The sequence below is a fragment of the Meles meles genome, chromosome X (genome assembly GCF_922984935.1).
Source record: "Meles meles chromosome X, mMelMel3.1 paternal haplotype, whole genome shotgun sequence".
NCBI classification, from domain to species: Eukaryota; Metazoa; Chordata; class Mammalia; order Carnivora; family Mustelidae; genus Meles; species Meles meles.
This window is the reverse complement of record NC_060087.1, coordinates 61,143,090-61,161,630: the sequence shown is the minus strand read 5'-3', so window position 1 is coordinate 61,161,630 and position 18,541 is coordinate 61,143,090. Positions and strand designations below refer to the sequence as shown.

Below are 18,541 nucleotides of genomic sequence, written 5' to 3'. Positions count from 1 at the left end.
ACAGCCTTTGCTTAGCTTTTTGCTTTGTCAGCCCAAAGTTTTGGCTTTTGTATATATAACCCTTCTTGTGCAATATGTGTATTCCTGAAAATTCCTGTATGTAAATGGAATTTTTGCAAATCAAATTGTATTGTATATGTATCAGAGAGAGCTTACTACTTCAGATCTGTAGTGAATCTTTTTGAAATCAAATAATCATACCCAATAAGTTGATCTTCTAAATTCAGATTTTTCACATCAGGAGTGTTTAAAGTAATAAAGTGTACTATTTCACTTAAATTCTCAATCTCCAATAAGACACAGACAACTAGTGGATATGGCCATATCCCCAGGCTTCATTGGACCCCACTGAGGCCTAAAAGAATTCCAAAATCCCCAGTATCCCTGACCTTTCAAGGAGAAAGCCTTCCTTTCAAGAAAGGCTTAAGAGAAAGGTGACCATATGTCCCAATTTATACATGCTATCCCTGTGTAATTATGAATAGTGCCCACTTTAACTGTTAAAATGTACCATTTGGACAATAAATTATATGGTTACCCTACCTAAAATAGACCAGCTTTTATTTCCCTCAGGCTGCACTGAAGTTAGGAAATCATTCCATTTCATCCTTACACTCTTAGAATTTAGCTAAAGGCCAATGTTCTAATGCTTGCATGGCAGAACACATCTATTCAGTGCAAAAATATGCTGATTATTAGCCAGTATAATATGGCTGCTGGGTGACTGTGACAGAACCTGACGAGATAGGTCAGAGCATCAATCAACAGTCCCTTCCTCATCTCATTCTCTTTGATCTCTGCCACTAGGCCTGTGTTTTGTGGAGAAAAGGAATGCTGATATTGGAAGAAGGAAGTCTATTTCTGTCAGCATTTTCCATTTCTCTTTCCTGGATATTTCTAGGACTATATCTGCCAGTGGCTTTAACATACAAATTATATCCAGCAGCCATTTTATAGAATTGTTGCAAAATTCATCACAGAAACCTTGACATTGGGTGGGCTGCTGGGTTCCAGGGATCTGAGTTCCAGGGATCTCAGTCTAGCTGATGACTTGATGAAATTGAGGAGCTTGGAATCCTCGGATACATACTTGTTCATAGATGAGAGCCTCTTTAATCTTTGCAGGCCTTAGACTTCTTAGTTCCACACTGTGCATGGTCTGACTAACCCACTAAAGTCCACTTATTAGGTGGTTCAAAAACATCATAAAGGGATGTTTAGGTAAAGTTCTGCAAGTTGGAGTTGTCTTTTTAGCCCTTTTATTAAAACATTTTTCTCTCCTTCCTTACCCTCCTTCCCTCTCCTGCTGTTTTGTGACTGTTCTTTCCTAACTTCACAATTCTTGATGGAGACAGGAGGCTATAACCTTGCCAACACGGCTCGATGCTGGACATACTTGACCGGGGTCATCCTAGGGAAAACACTATCCTCTGAGATCCCAGATCATGAGGTAAGTAAGGCTCTGACAAGTCCTCTCTTCTTTAAGGGGAAGAGCTGAGTCATTCCACCTAATCAAAATCACGTCCTCACCACTCAATACCGTTTTGTTGAGAGACACTCCAATAACAATAACACACTGTCTTGGCAGAATAGTGGACTCTTGTTCCAAAATATCCAAGACCTTCTGCCTTTTTTTACAAGAGATCTCAAAGGCCAACTAACTTTAATTTCTCAATTAATTACAGAGACTGTGGGAAGGGGTCACCTGTTCACACAAAGAACTCTTTGGAATATGTGCATATTTTCATCCCCTAGTCTCAAAACAGAAGGAGCAATTTTTTAAATGTATAAGCTGAATTCTTGTCTATCTTTAAAAAGTTCCATAGGTGGTATGTCACACCTGTGTTCTTTGGGGTTAGTTCTGGTCTTTCAGTTTCCTTTGACTAATATAAAATGTAAGAAACACATAATCACCACAAAGACATGTCTGGCATTTTTCCAGCAATTAGTGGCACACAGAGGTTGGGGGAAGACCATCTAAAATGTGAAGCTTCATTTGAACTTTTGCCATTTTCTCTAGTCATGTGAGATGGGCTTTACACTTTCTGAAGCAAAGATGTCTATTTTAGCTCTTTCAAGGCAGGTTAACAGAAAGCTGTCTGAGCCCACTGAGTGTGCTGCTTATCCCTTATCTGAAGATGTACCCCTTCTCTTCCCACCCACCCCCATACCTGGCAGGAAGCATGTTATCACAGATCAAGATGTGTAGTCCTAGGCCTTGGATAGTATGACTTACAATAAAACCAATGTGCGAACCAGTACCTGCAGCCGCACTTTCTCAAGCCATTCCCAGGAATAGAAATGGTACTTTGGGTACGTTTTGATTCCTGTCAGATGCAGGATCTGTACACTTGGGAGCATTATTCTTTTTAAAGTTACTATTATTTTTAAAAAATTAGAAACAACTGAAACTAATTCCCTTCCAATTTTCTTCTAACCACAAATGAGGTATAACATATATCTCTAAAAAACCACTCTATGTGTCTAGAACACAAATAGAAGGCATGCTATAATCTGAGACAATTTGCTAGTGTCAGGGTTAATAGAAGACTCTTTTCTTGACCTGACTTACCTTTGTTCAGTATTTGGAAGCTTTATGAAATATAAAGATAACCAAACAATTTACATTTGTGAACAAAAGTAATCGCTGTTACTGCTGTGGGACTATCTCTGATTGCATTGTAATTTAAAGCTTTGAGACTTTAAAAACTGATCAAGTTATGTCAAAGAGTTTGGGGATTTTTTTGTTTTTTTGGTTTTTTTTTTGGTTTTTGGTTTTGTTTTGAGTTTTTTGGTTTTTTTTTTTTTTTTCAAAAAGGAGTTTTAAACGATAGGAGCTTGAATTGAGAATGAGTGTTCTGTTCTTAGGAAACAGTGCAAATACTTAGATTCGTCTGTCTTAAAAGGTTGATAAAATTTTAATAAGATAAATACTGCCTTTGGTACCTGGAGAAGCTATGCGCCTGAATAGATACAGGTTTGGCCTTACAGATAGGCATGTCCTGTCTTTATGCCGACATATTCTGCCAGATTAAATAATATACAATGTATGCCGATTGCCTAGCACAGTTCTTGGTGCATAATAGGCACTTTTGAAATGCAGGCTTTCTCCTTCCCCTTTGCATGCTCCCAACAACTCCTTATACCCAGACATTTATGACTTTGTCATTTATAAATGTGTCCAAACCCTTTTTGAGTCCCTTCTGTCATATCCTTCTGGTATAAGAGATGTGAGTCATCCAAGAAGGAACAAAGAAGAAAATTGAAATGACAGTCTTCCATGTACAATAAGATAACATTTTAATGAAAATTGCCAAAAATAGACTGCACAGTGTGAAGGCATATATAAGTTTTATACCACAATACACAGTTGCACACAAATATCCTTGTGGTTCTCTGTAATCAGATCAACAGATGGTGGATCAGAAAATATTTACTGAGCACCCATTGTGTGCCAAGCACCATGCTAGGTGTCTTAGAAGATGCAAAGACACTAAGACCGCATCTCTTCCCTTACCTCAAGCAGCCTGGGAGGGAGGCTAGTGTAAGTTCTAGGGAGACAAGTAGATGCACAAATAATTGTATTACAGAGCAGAGTAAGAACCACAAAACAGCAGGAACAATGACTGGAGATGAGCATCATATATGAAAGGGATACAAAGGAGTGTACAAAATACCCTGCCCTCCAGGAGCTGAAAATATAATTGAGAAATCTAGTCAGTGAAAAGGCCAGGATAGTGTAGCAGTCAGCTGCAGTCTGGCTGACCCCCTCACTGTCTTCACTTTCAGTCTTGGACTTGTGTTCTTCTGTGTCCTAGGGTAATAATCTTCCTCCTCCAGATGCTCTTTCCCCATCTATCTCTTGTCTTCCTAGGTGCAGCTTCAAGCCCTGTGCCTTTAAAAATTCCTTACCTAAGTATACCAAGGCCCTTTGAGCTCTTCTTCACATTCATTTATTCCTTCATTCATTTAACAATTATTCATTGGGTACCTACTACTTGCCAGGCCCTATTCAGACTTGAATTCAGAGATTCAAAGACTAGCAAGTCAACCCAGTGCCCTCAAAAGTTTCACCATCTAATAAAGGTGACAGAACAATGTACCCAAATCCAGGAGAGTTGTGAATAGAAAAAATGTTTCACCAAGACTTTAAACTGAATCTTGGAGGTTTGTTGGGAGTTTGCCAGGTGAAGAAGAGCAAAACACATTCTAGGCAAAGAGAATAAGGTTTGGAAAGGACCTGGTGCCTCATGGGACAAGTAAGAAGTTTGATATGGTAGTAGAACATAGAATTTATGAGAGAAAGTAAGGAGAATTAAGGCTTGAGTGAAAATTGGAGCCAGATTATGAAGAGACTAGACTGCCACACTAAAGAGTTTATACTTTTTTCTGTGAAAACAGATGAGCTTTGGTTTTTAGACAGCTTACTCAGTAGCGCCTGGAAGATAGATTGTGAAAGGGAGAGACTTGAGAAAGGCAAACCTGTTAAGAGGTTCAAGTACACTCCTATAACAGTCTGTAGCATTCATTTGGTCATCTGTGTTTTGGTTGTCTGTATTCCCCCTCAGTGCTTAGCACAGTGTTAGCTACACACCTTGTTGGTGTTCATTCACTGAATGAACAACTGAATAAATTAGTGTTTGGGTAATAAGCATGTCAATGTTCACACTGGAAAACTTCTCTTTTTAAGATGGAAGAATGGGAAGCAGTTGGCTGGAAAGGCTACCAGTAGCAACTACCCATCCTTTGCAAGAAGTACCAGGTATCCCAGCTGTAGGAAACAGATGTGTCCATGGGAAAACACTAGATTGCCAATTGAGGGGAGGGAGTTGAGAAGACAAACCCAGCACAAATATTACAAGTCATTAGTGGTGAGATTTTGATCATAGTGTTCATGAGATATAAAACCAGTGATGTCATAGAGCCAGTGATCAGGGAGTTAGTCCCAGCTCAGGAACTGGGGAGCCAGGCATGGAATAAGGAAGCAATCCCACCTGGAAGAAGAGTTGGGCCCAGCTTGGAAAGCTAAGAGGAAGGAAACCTGCCCATATGCCTGGCTCAGGTATCTCTACCATGGAGAAAGCCCAAAGATGGCATGAGGTCCCATAAAAAAATTTTCTAATTTAGCAAATCACCTACTCTGTATAATAAAGCTTATGGACTATCATGTACAAGAATGTTCCCTAATCCAGTAATACTATTTGGATCCTGTGATCCAGGATAGAGTATGGCAGTTATGTTATATAATGTATTCATATATACATATATGTATATGTATGTACAAATGTATCAGGTACATGTATATATCTGAATCAGATGGTTTATTAACAAAATTTAGTGAATGAAAAATACTTACTTAACCAGACCACCTCTGATGGAACGGTTGGATAAACTGTGCCTGACTAATATGAGGGAATATATGTAGCCACTGAAAAAACTCAAGTAGATTTATATGCAAGTGTGTTACTGATGTAAAACAGTCTTGCAGTGCATCTGTAGATTGCACTGAATCTATAGATCAGTTTGGGGAGGAATAACATCTTAACAATATTTAAGCTTTCAATCCTTGAATTTGTTATCTCTCTCCATTTCCTTAAGTCTTTAATTTCAAATTTTCATTTATACTTTTCAGTGAACACATCTTGCACAAATTTTGTTATATTTATCCCTAAGTAATTCATGATTTTGATGTTATTATAAATGCTATTTTTAAATTTCAATTTTAATTGTTTGTTGCTAGAATATAGAAACCCAGTTGATTTTATATGGACCTTGAATAATGTATCATTGCTAAACTCATTAGCTCTAGCAGCTTTTTGTAGATTTGTTAGCATGTTTCATGTATACAAACATGTCATCTGTGAATAAAGAAAGTTTTACTTATTCCTTTACAATCTTTATGACTTTTATTTCTTTTTCTTACCTTATTACACTGATTGGGAGCTCCAAGTTGATGTTAAATAGAAGTGGTTAGAGCAAACATCCTTGTCTTAGTCCTGATCATAGGGGGAAGCACTTAATCTTTTACTATGAAGTGTGATGTTAGCTGTAGGTTTTTTTTCATAAATGTTCTTTATTAGGTTGAAGAAGATCCCTTCTAGTCCTAATTTACTGAGAAGTTTTCTTACAAATGAGTGTTAAATTTTGTCAAATGCTTTTTCCCCATCTATTGAAATGATCATATGCTGTCCTCTTGTTCTGTTAATACAGTAAATTGCATTAATTATTGCCTTTTTAAATGTTAAACATTGCATTGCTGGAATGAACCCTAGTTGGTCGTGGTATATTATCCTTTTTATATATTGCTAGATTCAGTGTGCTGAAATTTTCTCAAGGATTTTTTGTGTCAATGTTGATGAGGCATGTTGACCTGTTGTTTTCTTGTAATGTCTTTGTCTGGTTTTGATATCAAGGCCATGCTGATCTTATAAAATGACTTGGAAAGTGAACCTACCTCCTCTTTTTTTCTGAAAGAGTTTATGTAAAACTGATGCTGTGTCTTACTTAAGTGTTTGACAGAATTCACCAGTGACAACATTTGAGCCTGGAGTTTTCTTTGTGGGGAGGTTTTTAATTATGATTTCTATTTCTTTAACAGTTATATAACTATTCAGATTTTCTATTTCTTCTGGCTTCCATGTTGATAATTTGTCTTTGAGGAATTTGCCCATTCACTTATAATATTCTTTTACTATTGTTTTAATGTCTGTAGAAGCTGTCGTGATATCCCCTCTTTCATTCGTAGTATTGCTAATTTCTTTCTGTTTTTCCTGATCATTTTAGCCTGTGGCTTATCAGTTTTATTGAACTATATTTTTTTTTCAAAGAACCAGCTTTTAGTTTCATTGACTTTATTTTTCTCTTCTATTTTATTATTTCTGCTCATATCTTTGTTATTTTGTTCCTTCTACTTACTTTGTATTGGGTTTTAGTTCTTTTTCTTGTATCTTATGATAGAAACATAGTTTCATTTTAACCCTTTCTTATTTTCTAATACAAACATTTTATGCTATAAATTTTCATCTAACCACTACTTTAGCTGCATCCCACAAACTGTGATGTTTCCATTTTCAGTTGCTTCAGAGTATTTTCTAATTTTCTTCTTTAACTGATGAGTTATTTGGAAGCATTGGTTCTTAAAAATTAATTTCCACATATTTTAGGACTTTCCAGATGTCTTTCTATTTACATTCATTTTAATTCTGTTGTGCTCAGAGAACATACTTCACATGATTTCAGTCATTTTATATTTATTGGAATTTGTTTTACAGCCCAGCATATGATCTATCCTGATGAATGTTTCATGTGCAATTTGCAAAGAATGTATATTTTCCTGTTATTGGATAGCATATTTTATCATTATCAGTTAGGTTAGTTGAGAGTATTGTTTGTATCTTCTATATCCCTATGGATTTTGTCTGCTTATTCTGTCAATTACCAAGAAAGTTGAAATGTCCAACCATGATTTTGGATTTGGCTATTTTTCCTTTCACTTATGTTGATTTGAGCTTCATGTATTTTTGAAGCTTTGTTATTAGATGTATACACATTTAGGGTCATTATATCTCCTTGATGAATTGACCCCTCTATTATTATGAAATATTGCTCTTTATCTCTGATAATATTCCTTGTTCTGAAGTCTACTTTGTCTGATTTCAGTATTGTCACATCTGCGACAATTTGATTATTATTGAGTGGTGTGATTATTATTATTATTTGTGTGGATATCTTTATCTTTTCTTTTATTTTTAAACCTATTTGTATTTTCATATTTAAATTGAATTTCTTGTAGACCGCATATAGTGGGTCATGATTTTTTATCTAGTCTGGCCTGACAATCTCTGCCTTTTGGTTGGAGTGCCTACACCACTTATGTTTACATAAATTATTTATATGTTTAAGTCCATTTTCCTATTTGTTCCCTATTTGTCCCATCTATTCCTTCTTTCTTTCTATTCTCCTGTCTTTTTTTAATTAAATGAGTATTTTTAAGGTTCCATTTGCCTCCTTTATTTGTTTATTACCTGTAACTGTTTGATTTTTTGTGGTTGCTCTGAAGTTTACAGTATGCATTTCTAACTTACCATATTCTACCTTCAGGTAGTATTACACGACCTCATGTACAATATAGCACCCTTATTACAGTGTTCTTCCATTTTTCCCCTTTCCTTACCTTATGCAAATGTAGTCTTATATTTTACTTTTGCATATATTATAAACCCCGTGATACATTTTTATTGTCTTGCTTTAAACACTGTATTTCTAAAATTTTATAACATTTATTAAGGGATGCCTGGGTGGCTCAGTCGGTTAAAACATTTATTAATTTACTTAGAATCGTAAACCCAGTACACATTAGCACAGATAACATGTTGTGATTTTTAAAAAATAACTCTATTTTCAAAAAAAAGTCATTGCTATATATTTTTGCATATCTCTATAATGTCTGGCATAATAAACGACAGCTTACTGCTCATGCCGACCTCTACAGTGTGTTATGATGTTTTTGCTAAAGTAAATGAAGAAAATCCAGCTTCATGCAGATATGCAGTTGGAAAAGGGAGGAGTATTTTAATAGCCTTTGTAGATAGTTGTGGATATTCTTCTTTGATACTGCACAAAAACTCTACAAATGGTAGTTTCTTAAAGGTTAATGCCGTATGGAATCTGAAGCTATTATCAGTGAAATGTGTATATACTGTTGCATTAAAATTTCATTGGTCATCTTGTACTTTGAATAGATATTTGACCCATCTTGTACTGATTACTTGGAAAATATTGGTTCACCAAGTTATGTGAATATTATAAATGCTGAAACATATTTTGCACTATCAAAAATCACATTGATATCAGCACTAATCTCATTGGAACAAAGCTTGAGTTTGGGGAAACTCTCAAGCTTACAATGGTAGCATGAAGTTTTCCAGGATTTTAATTTTCACTCAAAAATGTAAATATCATTATTGGCAACAAATTATGTCAGTCATTTACCCTAAAGGCTCACTTCATTTTTGAGAAGTATCTGCCAAATACCCCAGTACTGAATCACAGTTTTTCCATCAGTTGTTCTTTCAAGGAAAAACGGTGTTCATGAAAAGTGGCTATTTAAGCCACAGCCTAATTACAGATGTGTTTTTTTTTTCAATACAATCACCATAATGTAGTTTATAACAGAAGCACTTTTTCATAACTCTTATTTTGTGACATAGAATATTAAACCCAGGATCAAGATTTAATCATTTTTAGTGCTTCACCAAAGACATTCCTAAGTGAAATTGAATTTTTAATGTGATTACTGGTGGTATAAAGAATACAATAACTACTGGTAGACTTTGATGGTACTGCCTTAATTTATATCATGGTGCCTGAAGTTTTATCTACCTTGTTTTTGTACCTTCATGCAAATATAAACAAAGTTGCTCCAGGAGAAACCATGGGATTCAAAGAAGTTATTGAGCACTTTCAATATTTTAAAACCACTTGTGTTTGTTGTCAACCCTTCACAAAGTAAAAGCCTTCTTCAAAGATTTAGTTAGTGCTGATACCACATGACTACAAGCAAAACAGCTAGTCCAGACACATTCGTAGCCTTGTCTGTAAGGTGAAATAACAATTATGCAAATAAGATAATAATTAAGTCTTCATGTTTAGAGCAAAATGTTTAAGTAAACAAGTTACTGTGCCATTGAAAAGAGGCATTACTACAAGTTATTTTAGTAACTTTTCATTCAGTAGGCATTTAGCAATGTCAACTGTTCAGGGCTTTATTGATCTCTAGATTATTATGTCCATTGCCCCAGTCCATGCAGTGCAATAACTTATGCATAAGACGCTTCATTGACTTTTTCTAGTTTGAAAAGTTCTAACAAACAACTTTTGGGTTTTAATAAACTCATCATGTCTATACTTAAAATTCTCAGCTTCTTTCCCTTTACCTATGAATGGTCTGAAAATGATGCCACAACTTAAATAGCAAATTATTCTGAAGCTATGTAAAATGATCTGTGCCTAAGACACTGTAATGTAAATCAGTTACATATATATTACATACACATATAAATCAACTACGTATTTTCATTTCTTATTTACAACTTCACCATGTCTTTGAAGTAAATGTTTCCTATCATGAGTCAGAGCCCTCCCTGATACTTCAGTTTCATCTTTTTCAGCTTCTTTAAACATAGATGTTACAGCTCTGGTTTGAGAAAGCAAGCCTTCTAATCTCACTTTATTAGGCCAACAATCCATATTCTTGTTATATTTCTATCTAAGTAGAAGCTCATTTATTATCTAAACAATAGTAAAATTATAGAGATTATAGCAGGCATAACTAAGGGTACTTTTTTCATGTCCCTCTTGTGGTTGGGGAGTATAAGTACTCATCATGGTGCCTGCATTTCGGAGGAGAGAACTGAAAAGCTTAAAAGGGTTGGAAGAACAGATCCAGAACCTGACCAGGCAACGGGACTCATAGTAGGGGAGCCTGTTGTATGGGCCCCAGCAGGGGGCGCAGGGAGGCTAGAAAGCTACGCATGTGAAGCAAAGGATGTAATGCTCAGGCTAGAATGTCCCAGCTATGAGCAGCGCTTCCCCTAATCGCCTACCTGGGCAGTGCCACCTTTCAGCTGAACTGTGTTGCTCCAACTACTCTGCCACCCAGCTGACAGCCTGCCTCACTCCTCTGTGGCCTTCAGTGACACTCATTTGCAGTCAGCACATAAGCCACCATCACTGGATGTGCTGCTTCCAACAAGGCCCTAAATTATCAGTTAAAGAAATTAAAAGATGTGTAAGGAAACATTTTTTACATGTGCCTGTATATTTCTCTTTTCCAGCATTTTTCAGTCCTTTGTGTTGATTTAGGTTTCCATCTGGATAAAAGTTACATTTTGCCTAAGAACTTTAATTTTTTATTTTAATGCGGGTCTGTTAGCAACAGATTTTCTCAGCGTCCCAGTTTGAAAAGCCTATTTTGTCTTAATTTTTGAAAGATATTTTCACTGGATATAGTTTCTAGGTTGATAATTATTTTAAAGATATCATTCCATTGTCTTTATGCTTGCATATTTCCTTGTGAGAAGTCCCAAGCACTCTTATCCTTCCTCTGGCTGCTTTTAACTTTTCTCTCTGTGAGTGGTTTTTAGCAACTTGATTACACTTTGCCCTGGTGTGGTGTGGAGAGAGAGAGAGAGAGAGAGAGAGAGAGTGTGTGTGTGTGTATTTATCCTATTTGGAACCCAAAGTTCCTGGGATCTGACAGTTTATAATTTTTATCAAATTTGGAAATATTTCAACCATTATTTCTTCTCTGTCCTTTCTCTCCACTACTACTAGAACTCCAGTTAAACCCATGTTAGACCAGTTTTATTGTTCTGTAGGTTGTTGAGACCCCCCCTTTTTTATTTCTGTGATTCATACTGAAGAGTTTCTATTGCTTTGCCTTCAAGTTCATTGATCTTTTCTTCTGCAGTATGTAATTGCTATTAATCCCATCCAGTGAAATTTTCCTTTCAAATACTGTAGTTTTCATTTTTAGAATTTCTATTATAAAAAAAACTTAGAAAAATAATAAAATCTTTAAAAAATATATGAGCATGAAAAAAATCTTCCATTTCTCTCTTCACTGTGTTCATATTTTTTTTACATCCTTGAACATATGGAGTGTAATTATAATAGTAGTTTTAAGGTCCTTGTTTACTAATTCCATTATCTCTGTCATTTCTGAGTCTCTTTCTGTTGACTGATTTTTCTCCAAGTTATAGATCACATTTTCCTGCTTCCTTGTATGTTTAGTAATTTTTAAACTGTATATCCAAGACTGTGAATTTTACACTGCTGAGTGCTGGATTTTTTTTTATTTATTTATAGAGGATTGTACTTTTTTCTGATAGACAAATTAGCGTGGCTCAGTTTGATCCTTTTGAGGGTTTTTTTTTTAAGATTCCATTTATTTATTTGACAGACAGAGACCACAAGTGGGCAAAGAGGCAGGCAGAGACAGAAAGAGGGGGAAACAGGCTCTCTGCCAAGCAGAAAGCCCAATGCAGGGCTCAATCCCAGGACCCTAGGATCATGACCTGAGCCAAAGGCAGAGGCTTTAACCCATTGAGCCACCCAGGTGCCCCTCTAGTACACTTTCTATGGCTCAGCTCCATCCCCACAATTTCTAACCACCCTTGTCCTTATGAATTCTAATCTCTATTTCCTCTACTCAGACAGTTACACTCTGTTTCGATTTCCCCCCACCCTTCATCATACATAGTCCAAGGATTACCTCCTGGCAGAAAGCTGGGTGGATAATAAGGATCACCTCATTTGTATTTCTTTTCTCTCTGATTACTGTCTCATGTGGCATATTGTCCAATGTCTACAAAAAAGTTTCCTATATTTGGTAAAGTTTCCAGTTTTTTTCTAAAGAGAAAATAATTTCACATCCTCTTTCCCCTCATAGCCAGATACAGAACCCTTTTACTTACCTGCTTCCATTTTTTTCTACCTTCATTTTTTAGGAATATTTTGCTGGATATGAAATTCTAGATGGACAGTTTTCTTTTTCTGGCTCCATTTTTTTTAATGCAAAGTCAGTCTTGTTCCTTTTTTATATGTCTTTGTTTTCTGGCTGCCCTTATAAATTTATCTTTGGTTTTCAGAACATTGACCATGGTGTGGCCCAGTATACTTTTGTATTTATCCTACTTGGGATTTTCTGAGCTCCTGGATCTGTGTGTTGCAGTTTTGGATATAATTTGGAAAATTCTTGTCTGGTATTTCTTGACTATTTTTTTTTGCCTTCCTTTCCTCTGTCCTGTCTTTCTGAAACTCCTGTTACACATGTGTTAGATTGATTGATACTGTCTTATAAATCACTGAAGTGCTTGTCATTTTTTCCAGTTTTTTTTCTCTATGCTTCAGTTTGCTTAATTTCTACTGATATAGCTTCAAGTTTACTGCTCTTTTCTTCATTAGTATTTAGTCTGAATTGACCCCATCCAATTAATCTTTTATCACATTCCATCCAATTATTTTTTAAACTTCTTCATTTTGAAATAGTTTTAGATCCACAGATAGTTACAAAAATAGTACAAAGAACTCTCATGGGCCCTTCATTTAGTTTCCCCCAATAGTAATATCTTATATAACTATAGTAAAATATCAAAACCAGGAATCAAGATTGGTACAATCCACAGACCTTACTTACTAAGATTTCATCAATTTTACATGCACTCGTGTGTGTGTGTGTGCATGCGCATACACACGCATTTAATTCTATGCAATTTAACCACATGTATAAATTGATGTAACCACTACCACAGTCAGGATGCAGAACTGTTCCATCACCACAAAGACCTCCCATGTGCTACTCTTTTATAACCATAACTGCCTTCTCTTCCCTCAACTCAGTCTCTAATCCATGGAAGCCACTAATCTCTTCTTCATGTCTATAGCTTTTTCATTTAGAGTATGTGATATAAATCAAACCATGCAGTATGTAACATTTTGAGATTGGCTTTTGCATTCAGCATAATTCCCTTGGTGGCTATCCAAGTTGTTCCATGCCTCAGTACTCTATTCCTTTTTATTGCCAAATAGTATTCCATGGTATACAGGTCTCATAGTTTGTTTAATCATTTATCCATTTAAGAACATTTTGGGTTGTTTCTGATTTATGGCTATTAAAATTTCTATACAGTTTCTGTGGATGTAAGTTTTCGTGTGTCTGTGATCAACACCAGGAAAGTAATTGCTGAATCATGATAAGAATAAGTTTATTTCTGGGGCACCTGGGTGGCTCAGTGGGTTAAAGCCTCTGCCTTCGGCTCAGGTCATGATCCCAGGGTTCTGGGATCGAGCTCCACATCGGGCTCTCTGCTCCACAGGGAGCCTGCTTCCTTCTCCCTCTCTGCCTGCCTCTCTGCCTACTTGTGATCTCTCTCTGTCAAATAAATAAATAAAATCTTTAAAAAAAAAAAGAATAAGTTTATTTCTTTTATTATTATGTTTAGTTAACCAACATAGAGTACTTTTTTATGAAACTTCCACTCATGCTTTTTTATTACCATTTACATATTATATCTTTTTTCATCAATTTTATTTCAATTTCTCATATATCATTATATTTGAAGTGACTTTCTTGTAAACAAAATATAATTCAGTCATTTTTTTATCCATTCTACCAATTCCTATTTTTTAAAGATTTTTTTAAATTGATTTATTTGTCAGAGAGAGAGAGGGAGAGCGAGCAAGTGAGCACAGGCAGACAGAGTGGCAGGCAGAAGCAGAGGGAGGAGCAGGCTCCCTGCCGAGCAAGCAACCCAACATGGGACTCGATCCCAGAATGCTGGGATCATGACCCGAGCTGAAGGCAGCTGCTTAACCAACTGAGCCACCCAGGCGTCCCGCAATTTCTATTTTTTAATTGGTTCATTATGTTTAGATCATTTGCCTTTAATGTAGTTATTGATACGTTAAGACTTAAATCTGCCGTTTTATCATTTGTTTTTTGTTTGTTCCCTGTTTTTCCCTCCTGTCTTCCTCTGGATTACTTGGACTTTTTGTTTTAATTCCACTTTTATTTACATATAGTGTTTTTGAGTATATCACTTTGTATAGATTTTTTTAGTAGTTGCTTTAGGTGTATTAACTTATATATAATATATACATAAACACATAAAATATATATATAAAACAGTTTATTGGTATCAGTATTTTGCCACTTTGAGTGAACTGTAGAAACCTTACCTGCATTATGTCTCTTTACCTTTCTCTCTAATATACTATTTTAAAATTTTACTCTATATACATTGAAAACCACATTAGAAATTGTTATATTTTTGTTTTAACCATCAAACACAATTTTCAAACTCAAGAGGAGAAAGAAAATGTGCTATATTTAGCCATATTTTTACTATTTCTGTTGTGCTTTCTTCCTTCTTAATGCTCTAAGATTTCTTTTATCATTTCCTTTGGTCATTTTTTTAGGGAGAATCTGATGAAGACAAATTATCTTTGTTTTCCTTCACCTAAGAATGGCTTGATTTCTCTTTCTCTACTGAAGGATATGTTCACTGGCTATAGAATTTGGGGATGGAAGTTCTTTCTTTCAGCACTTAAGTAATGTGCCTTTTCCTTCTGGCCTCCTTGGCTTTTGATTAGAAAATCCATTTTCACTTGAATCATTGTTTCCATGTAGGTAAGAATGTAAAGTGATGCATCATTTCTCTCTACCTCCTTTAGGTTTTTATTTTTGTTTTTTCTCCTTGTGTTTCAGATACTTAAGTATGATGTGACTTGGAAGAGTGGATTTGGGGAGGGCATTCTTTTTAGGTTTCATTCAGCCTCTTGAATGTGTAGGATTAGACTTACACCACATTTGGGATTTTAGCCATTATTTTTTTTTAATTTTTTAAAATGTCATCTTTATCTTCTTTTGGTATTCTGATGACATAAATATTTGATATTTTGTTCTTGTCCCACAGGCCCCTAAGTCTCTGTTTATTTTTACTGTTTTCTCCATGTTGTTTAGATTGGGTGATTTCTGTTGCTCTATTTCCAAATTCAGTGATGCTTTTCTTTATCATTTCCATTTTTCTATTAAGCCCATCTAGGAAGTTTTTTTATTTTGATTATTGTATTTTCCAGTTCCAAAATTTCCATTCCTTATGTTTTCTGTTTCTTGGTTGATACTTTCTGTTTTTTTATTGTGTTTCTAGCATGCTTGTAATTGCTTCTTGAAACATTTTTGTAATGTTTGCCTTAAAATCCTTGTCAGATAATTCTAACATGTATGTCATCTTGGTCTTAACATCTGTTAATTGTGTTCTCATTCAAGTTGAGATTTTCCTGGTTCATAATATGGTATGATGAGTGGGGTTTTATGCAAATCTAGAGATTTTGGATCTTATTTTATGAGACTCTGGCAACTCTGAACTCTGTGCTCTAAATCCTCAGGCTAATAAGCCTGCAGCTATCTGCCTGAGCTCTACCACACATCACATAAAATATATATAATTGTGACTCTTACCAGTGTAGCTCCTTTCTTTTGAGGGTTGAATTCCCTCTAGCTTCTGCCTGTTTTGGGATACTCTCTACTACCTTCCATTTATCATGATGGTTAGTCTGATAGAAATTATTCTATCATTACCAGAATTCAGAAGTCAGGACTTACTTTTCATAGTATAACTTTTGGCGCCTTTTCAAGTTTTTACCATGTATGTATAACTTTTCAAAATGTAAATAAATTGTTGAAATTAAAATATAAAGATTAAATGAATATGTTTATCACACAGACCTGCTTTCATAGACCAGCGCCAGGGAGTGATAATAGTAACAATATATACTAGACAAGTTGAGAAAATTATTTTACCAATCAGTCCCTCATTTTCCTCACCTATAAAATAAGGGATTATTATGAGGATTAAATGTATTGGTCTACACAAAATGCTTAGAACAGTGGCTGGCATATTTAAGTAATATATTTAAATATGTCTATGGATATTAATAAATAAATAATACTAATATAAATTAAATTTTAGACATTATTATTGTTAATGTCAGAAACATTGGTAAAACTCACAGCCAAGGACCTGTTTCTTTTTAGTCCCTCAATACTGAGAATTTGGTCCTCAGTAAGTACCTAAAAATTTTTTAAAAATGAACATTGTGCTGTTGTATTGGATGCTGTGCAGATTTAGCCAGAGAGCCCTTGCTGACACAGAGAGCTCTGGAACAAAAATGCTGAAAACATATCTAAATTAACTATTATTGTTTTATATGAACAAATATGAGTATAAATAGATGAATACTAGAAATTTTATTTTATTTTATTTTATTTTTAAGGATTTTATTTATTTGACAGAGATCACAAGTAGGCAGAGAGGCAGGCAGAGAGAGAGAGGAAGGGAAGCAGGCTCCCCGCTGAGCAGAGAGCCCGATGCAGGGCTCGATCCCAGGACCCTGAGATCATGACCTGAGCCGAAGGCAGAGGCTTTAGCCCACTCAGCCACCCAGGCGCCCTGAATACTAGAAATTTTTTTTTAAAGATTTTATTTATTTATTTGACAGACAGAGATCACAGGTAGGCAGAGAAGCAAGCAGAGAGAGAGGAGGAAGCAGGCTCCCTGCTGAGCAGAGAGCCCGATATGGGGCTTGATCCCAGGATCCTGGCATCATGACCCGAGCTGAAGGCAGAGGCTTTAACCCACTGAGCCACCCAGACGCCCCAATACTAGAAATTTTATATTTGAGTTTTATATCTAGATAACGTCATTATGCCAGACATTCAGCAAATAATCCTCCTATTGCAGAAAGGTTTTATAGAGGTAGAATTTAAGAACTGTTTGAGAAAAGAACTTAACATTTATTAAGTACCAATTGTATCCCATGTAAGTATATCCATATGTTAGATCCTTTATCTATATTAACTCATCTATGCCTCTTAGCAATTCTGGGAGGTAGGCATTATCCCTCACTTACCAGTGAGAAAAGTAAGACTCAGAAAATAACTTGACCAGAATCAGCTAGTAAAAATAGCAGAGCCAGGATTAAAACTCAAATTTTTCATATTTCTGAGCTTATCCTTTTTCTCTACTTTGAATAATAAGACCCAATATTTTGGCATAAAGGATACATAGGAGGAAAATAACCATTTATTAAACATCTGTTCACCTGACAATGTGCTATATGCATTATTTTGTTTAGTTCTCAAAACATTATTTTATTCAATCCTCACAGTAACTCTGAGAAAGAAGTAAAAAAACATTTTTTGAGCACCTGCTGTGTGCATAACACTTCAGTAGGGCATATATAAATTACTCCATAGGGTCTCCTAACAGCCCAATGAAACCTGTATTGCCCTCACCACTAGGTGGAAACCAAGCTTAGCTTCCACACTTGCCTGCCTCTAAAGGACTGCTGTATTTTTAAGCATTTTTAAGCATTTTGCTGAACACATATTCTGCAAAACTTGACTTTTTAAAGTCTAATCTACACAACACAAAGGTCTCTCTATACCAGGGATTTTGGGTGGTCATGGACCCCCTGATGGTCTCGCCTCCCAGATAAATGCTCATAATTACATGATATTGGATACACGTTTAGAATGCTGAGCAGTTTACTAAAGTCCATCAATGAATGGATCCATCGTTTAAAACAACCACCAAACAAACAAACAAACAGAAATATGCTCTAAAGAACAGAAATAAATCTTAGGAAATGAGAGCTTATTACTAGCTTCAATTATTAAGTTTTACAAATCCTCTAGAACACCTATATTTGGCCATTCTGCTTTGTTTCACAAAGTTAAATGGTAGTCCTGTTTCTCTTTTTTTTTTCAAGTATTGGCATTATTGACTTTTCTTGTGGTATAATTCTTTGTTATGGGGAGACTGTCCTATACATTCATAGGATGCTGGCATTCCTGAGCAGCATTCCTGCCCTCTACTCACTAGATGCCAGTAGCACACTCCCCGCACAGTTTTTATAACCAAGAATGTACCCAGACATTGCCAAATGTCCCCTAGGGGGAGGCAAAATCTCCCCCTGT

General features: G+C 35.6%; 1 protein-coding gene across 7 annotated transcripts in view; it reads left to right on the top strand.

The window, feature by feature from the left end:
• The window catches only part of HDAC8 (histone deacetylase 8), a 221,803-nt gene that overhangs the window by 91,706 nt on the left and 111,556 nt on the right, over positions 1-18,541 (top strand). For 5 of the 7 annotated variants that reach the window (XM_045995577.1, XM_045995581.1, XM_045995574.1 and 2 more), the window contains one exon: positions 1,356-1,450. In XM_045995577.1, the coding sequence (XP_045851533.1) occupies positions 1,356-1,450 (95 nt within the window). The other 2 variants (XM_045995580.1, XM_045995579.1) reach the window with 2 other exon arrangements.